We start from the raw sequence: 6,314 nt of genomic DNA, 5'->3' as shown, positions 1-6,314 counted from the left end.
TGGGGTGGTGTTTCTGCAACCAAATTAACCACTCAAGCATACACACATTAAAAAAAAATCAGTTTGTAATACTGTCCCACCCTCAATCTAAATATTTAAAAGGATAATTACACACATAATATAATACAAATAAAATGCACTTGCACATGTGCTGAGGCATTCTAAACTATCGGGGGCTTTCCATTCTGCTTCCCTGTCCTGCTAATTCCCAAAATGCCCCGTGTCCTCTTACAGCTGTACTTATTTATATCTGTGAGATGTGTGAGTGGGGGTATGAGTCAGGCTGGTGGTTCTCTGGCAGGACAGAGCTTGGTCTTTGCATCAGTCAGTCTTTCTCTCAGGCTGGCAAATCTCTTGCCTACCTAGATAAATGTGTTTGAGGACTTATCCTCTCTAAACCATCAGTGGTTGTTTTGAGTGTTTGTAAGAGTTTGTTGGAAATGGAGAAAAGTAGAGACACGGTGCTGGGAATTGAGGATGAGTCTGGTCAGCCGGTGTCTGCACTGTCCATCCTGTCTCTTCTGGAACGTGTCTCCACTATCATTGATGGTGTGCAGGCCAGCCAGCAACGAATGGAAGAACGCCAACATCAGCTTGAAGCATCTGTTGCTACAGTCCAATCAGAGCTGCTAAAACTGGTCCAGAACCATGGTGCCACAGCAACCACTGTGGACAAGCTGCTGCAGAAGGCCCGGCGGGTGAGTGCTCATGTGAAGGAGGTGCGTTCACGTGTGGAGAAGCAGAATGTCCGTGTAAAGAAAGTGGAGACTACTCAAGATGAACTTCTCACCAGGAACAAATTCAGAGTGGTCATCTACCAGGTATATATACACAGAAACACACACAGTAACTTTGTAACAATAATTTATTTTGTGTTTGCCTTGATAGACCCAAGGTATATTTTTAGGCAACATGTTGAATTTGCTGCTAGAATGAAGTTGCACTTCTACACACAGTTGCTTTTTAGGGTGCTGGTCATCAGCTTTTTTTTTTGTCAGTGAAGACTTAAAATTGGCATTTACATTTAGTCACTTAGAAGATGCTCCATAAAACATGTCTTAGACAAACTAAACTAACTGAAGAAGAAATATCTTTTTATCCATTTGCTCTCTAATTTCCTTTAATCCTTTTAATTTCTTCTGTTCTTTATTTCTGTTCTTCTTCTCTCTGATTTTTTTCCTTCAGGGTGAGGCTGAAGTTCCATCTGTTGCTGTGACAAAAACCCCTAAGGATGCAGGGTTAGGCAATTTTGAAGTGGCGTCTGATGAGTATGAAATCCCTGCAGACCTCTCATCTGATGAGGAGTATATGGTGGTGGAAGAAGCAGAGTCATCAAGGGCAGCGCGACTGAGGCAGACAGGCTTGAAAGGCATAGACAACATCAGAGCGGCTTTCTCCAAGAAGAACATGAATAAGACCCGTGATCGAACACGGGAGAACTTCAGCAAGACTAAGGAGAGCCTAGGCAAGACAGGCCATACTTTGGGCACCAAGATCAACACCCTGGGTGAGAAGATCATTCCTATTGAGCAGCGGGAGAAGATGCGTCAGAGTGGCGAGAGGCTGAAGGAGAACATTGCCAAGAAAGCTCCCAGCAAAGAGTCCTTCCGCATCAAGCTCAAGAAGGAACGCGCTGTTGCTGAGGGTCAGGAGGGTGCTGAGGCAGAGCCTGGTTTGACTACACCAAAAGGCAGGAAGACCAGCCTAGAAGTCACCTACACAGAGGTTGTTACAGAAATCAAACGGGAAGGGCCTGTATCTGAAGAACAAGCCATCTGTATCCCAGAGGAAAGAAAGAGTGGGTTGGCCATAGAAACACCAGAGAAGTGAAGAAAATGGTGGAGATTGATAGACAAGAATGTGAGAGAGAGAAAACATAGTGCTAAAGAAAAAGCAAAAGAAATCTTATTAGAAATAATATATAATAGAACACAGTGTGCATATATGTGTGTGGATATATAATCCAAATTTAAAACAAGTCATGACAAAGGCCTCCGAGTCTAATTACCAGGATGACAAAGCTACTAGTGAGTAATAAGGACTAGGTAGCATTAAGAAATGATTAACTATAAAGAAATTAAGTGTCATATCAGTACAGCTGTCTGTGTGATCAATTCCATGTTTAAAAATAACTGGATAACTTTGGAAAACTGGAAAACTGAGCAACTACACAGCTTATTGTTTAATAACACACATAGGTAGTATGTGCTTCTGAATTAGATTTATTGGAGTAGAAAACTCAAAAATTAGTCTTTAGAAGACCCAGATATTTTTAAAAATCATTCTTAATTGGGAACAGATTATAAACTGTGTGTGTGTGTGTGTGTGTGTGTGTGTGTGTGTGTGTGTGTGTGTGTGTGTGTGTGTGTCATAGAGTGCATGTACATTTGGAGTAATATTGTAAATGCATACTAAAAAAAAGATGGCTTGAAATAAATGAACAGCTGAGCATTCCATTCCTACTCTCTCTCTCTCTCTCTCTCTCTCTCTCTCTCTCTCTCTCTTTCACACACACACACACACACACACACACACACACCAAATGGCACCTGACATATCTTTAGAAACAGAGTGGACACGACTATGCTGTGCTATGAGCCAGAACAATATTCATACACTGTAGCACTGCTATACAGAGATACCAGTGCATGAACACACACACACACACACACACACACACACACACACACACACACACACACACACACACACATTATTAAGCCTACACACAAGTTACAGTATTCTTTTAGGAGACTATTCAACTAATGCAGTTTTTAGTTTTTATACTGCGAGTATTATCATGGGAGGGGCCAATATTTTAAGATACTGGAATGATCAGGTTTTTAATTTTTAATAATTTTTTTATACAGTAAGAATGAGTAAATGAAATATTTTGGCTAATCACTAATTTCTTGTTTAATTCACTCTTTTCAGAGGTCATATGACGGCACAAGAATTTTATGAATTGTATCATTAATAATTTGAAACATAGAAGGTACACATTCTAAGGAAAAATATAGAAAAACCAAACATATTTGTTTGTTTATAACTACTAAACACAAAACACCACAAACTAAAAAAGAAACTATAAATCAAAACATTTTGTTTTGTTTGTTTGCATTGATGTACACTGATTCCCTAATATTTGCAAAAGGGAATGTTGTATTACTACTTTATTATTTTATTACAGCAAAAAAATTTTTTTACATAAAATCATGTGTAACCATGGCTCTAATGGCAGTTTCGAAGACTCAGGTTGAAGAGAATGGCCAGAGAATGAAAGTAAAATAGTGGACCCTTTCATAGACTCTCACTTAAGGTTACGGTCATGTGTGGGGGTTTTTTTGGTACCCAAAATTGGTCTTGACAATTCCCACTAGCATATCCTTTGTCCAAGACACATGAAGTCAACCTCTGCAACTTTTTGAACTGCTGCTCAGGTAGCATCACAGGGCAATGTAACACAATCTTAGTAATTTTTGAATTCTTTGCATGCCCATGATGGCTTTGTTGCTCTGATTGACGGGCAAAAGAGAGTATGGCAAAGCTTCCTAACCTGAGAGTATGGCCAATTTTACTCTCTTGGTTACTGGTCACAGATGGCTGTGGCATCATTTAGATTAGAACTCAAGATCTCCAGACGATATGGTGAACATTTTTATGTTGCACTACTCAGCCACTCAGCTAGCTGGGCTATCCATGGACATAGAAATCATCTATGTTCTGCCTGAATGACTACCAGCCCGTTGCTCTAATACCCATCATCATAAAGTGCTTTGAGCGGCTAGTCATGAACACAAAGAGCAGTCATCCCACCACACTGGACCCATTTCAGTACATCTACCTTCCTAACTGCTCAAAAGCGCACACTATATCTACTACCACTCAGCTCTCTCTCACTCACCTGGACAAAAAAGACAATTATATAAGGATGCTGTTCATAAAATTTAGCTCAGCATTCAACAAAATCATCCCACAAAAACTGATAGAAAAGCTGAGCCTGTTGGGTCTGATGACCTTCAATTCAATTCAATTGCAACTGGATCATGGACTGTTTGATTGGGAGACCCCAATCTGTCAGGATCGGCAACACCACCTCCAGCACCACCACACTGAACACCAGTGCACCCCAGGGCTGTGTGCACAATCCAGTCCAAAGTCCAGTTCAAATCACTTTATTAAGTTTGCTGATGACCAAACAGTTGTGTTCCTAATTGGAAATGCATCTTTCCCCGCAGGAAGCTGAAAAATTTGGGAAGATATGGGGTGGTCATATTTTCTTTAGTGCTAGCTCAAGTAAGAGCAGGGGAGTCATTATATTGGTAAATAAGCATCTACAATTCAAATGTCTCAAACAGTTTAAAGATAAATTAGGGAGAGTAATTATTGTTTTAGCAGAAATTCAGGGGCAAAGTCTTATTTTGGCTAATATTTATGCACTTAATGCTGATGATCAGGGCTTTTTTATAGATCTTGAAGGGATGTTGCAATCTGCTGGCACCCCACATGATATAATATTGGGAGGAGACTTTAATCTTTTGATGGACTCAGTCCTTGATCATAGTGTTGCAAAAGTGTGTAAGCCCCCTAGAGCAACAGTGATGCTTCACAGGATGTGTAAAAATCTTGGTCTTGCAGATATTTGGAGACTTTTGAACCCATCTGGTAGGGACTATACATTTTTTTCATCAGTCCATAAGATTGATTCTAGAATAGATTTTTTTTTTTTTTATATCCAAATCACTCATTTCATCTGTTGCTGACTGTTCAATCGGAAACATTCTAGTCTCAGATCACGCCCTGGTGAGTTTAGAGGTGTGGCCACAAACGGAGAAGAAGAAATCATTTAGTTGGCGCTTTAATGTATCCCTTTTACAAAATCCTGATTTCCGACAAATGTTAAAGACTGAACTTGATGTTTATATGGAGACCAACTGGTCCTCAGTATCCCCTGTGGGCGTGGCGTGGGAGGCACTTAAGGCGGTTCTTAGGGGTTGGATCATACAGTGTTGTGGATAAAAAATGACATGAAATAAACATGAGGGAGACTGAGTATGAGTAAAAATGTAATTTTATTGGTAATTCACAGGACGGGTGGGTGCGTAGTCTGGAGGAGAGTAAGAGGGGGAAGAAAATGGGGTGCGTCCTGGGGACATGGGGAAATCAGCGTGGGTGAAGTGAACGGACCACTGAGAGTCGGGCGGACTGGTAGGTGAGAAGAGGGACGAATGGTCGGGGCCCGGATCAGAGAAGACAACATCATCCTCGGATTGGAAGCTAGAGGGGGGTTTTGGTTCTGACTGTGTAGAGGCGTCAACACGCACGTTCGTGGGGCAGATTCTGTACCGAAGAAGAGGGGGGAACCCCGGATCTCTATTCTTAGGGGGGGTGCTGCGAAGATAGTTAAGTAGCATCATGATATCAGCCGTGAGATGCACAAGCTGGTAATGAGTGTCCAGATCCAGATCCAGATGCAGGTCCAGTAACGGAGAGAGAAGGGACTGACGACGGGCACCGGCACCTAGACATACAGAAGCGGTTTTAGTCAGAGGTGGATAAATTGGTAAAACACTTTAAAGATCTTTATGGGTTGTTAGTCAAAAAGTCGAAAGAAGTGTACGAGCTGAGGAGTGCTAAACACACACACACACACACACACACACACGCTCGTACAGTCAAGGGCGGGCAAGTAGACACAACATACACACACACTCTCTCTTTCTCATACACACACATGAATAACTTTAATAATATCTTATAGTAATAGAGAAACTCTATAAAAAACAGAATAGTAGGATATGCAGGACAGTAGAACTGTAATGATATTAAGAAGTTGGAAGTACAGTAAACCGCTTTTCAAGTAGTATAAATATATATAAAATAAGAAATATAGTGCAAATATGAAAATAAATTATAAACTAGAAATACAGGAAAAATATAACTTACTCATGATTCAGATGGTGAAGATTCTCGTCTCGCAAGGAAGGCCTTAATTTTAAGAGAACCATGAAGAGAGCCAGTTATAAGGGTGGCTGGGTCAAACTGCCCCCCCCCCTCGAGATAACGATAAGACCAAGGTCCCTCCCGGTTGTTTAGTCTTGTCTACGTCATCTTCTATCCTCTAGGTAATTGAAAAGTGAAGTTTCTGAGGCCCTAAGGTAACTGAGAATTATGGTTTCTGAGGCCCTAAGGTAACTGAGAATTATGGGTTCTGATGCCCTAAGGTAACTGAAAATTATGGTTTCTGATCCTCTAAGTAACTAGAAACTCAGGGTTTTTATTTTCTGGGTTATTAGAAATGCCTGGGTTCTGAT

General features: G+C 40.8%; 1 protein-coding gene across 1 annotated transcript; it reads left to right on the top strand.

The window, feature by feature from the left end:
- The first annotated feature begins 305 nt into the window (after nucleotides 1–305).
- cavin4a (caveolae associated protein 4a) lies at nucleotides 306–1,893 on the top strand. Its single transcript, NM_001200750.1, is given in 2 exon segments — nucleotides 306–821; nucleotides 1,186–1,893. Coding segments are annotated over 2 exon segments (1,026 nt in total). The 5' UTR covers nucleotides 306–440; the 3' UTR covers nucleotides 1,831–1,893.
- Nucleotides 1,894–6,314: the final 4,421 nt, after the last annotated feature.

Source organism: Ictalurus punctatus, chromosome 20 (genome assembly GCF_001660625.3).
Source record: "Ictalurus punctatus breed USDA103 chromosome 20, Coco_2.0, whole genome shotgun sequence".
Lineage (NCBI taxonomy): Eukaryota > Metazoa > Chordata > Actinopteri > Siluriformes > Ictaluridae > Ictalurus > Ictalurus punctatus.
Note: the sequence above shows the minus strand (reverse complement) of the source record. Positions and strands in the feature narration are given on the sequence as shown.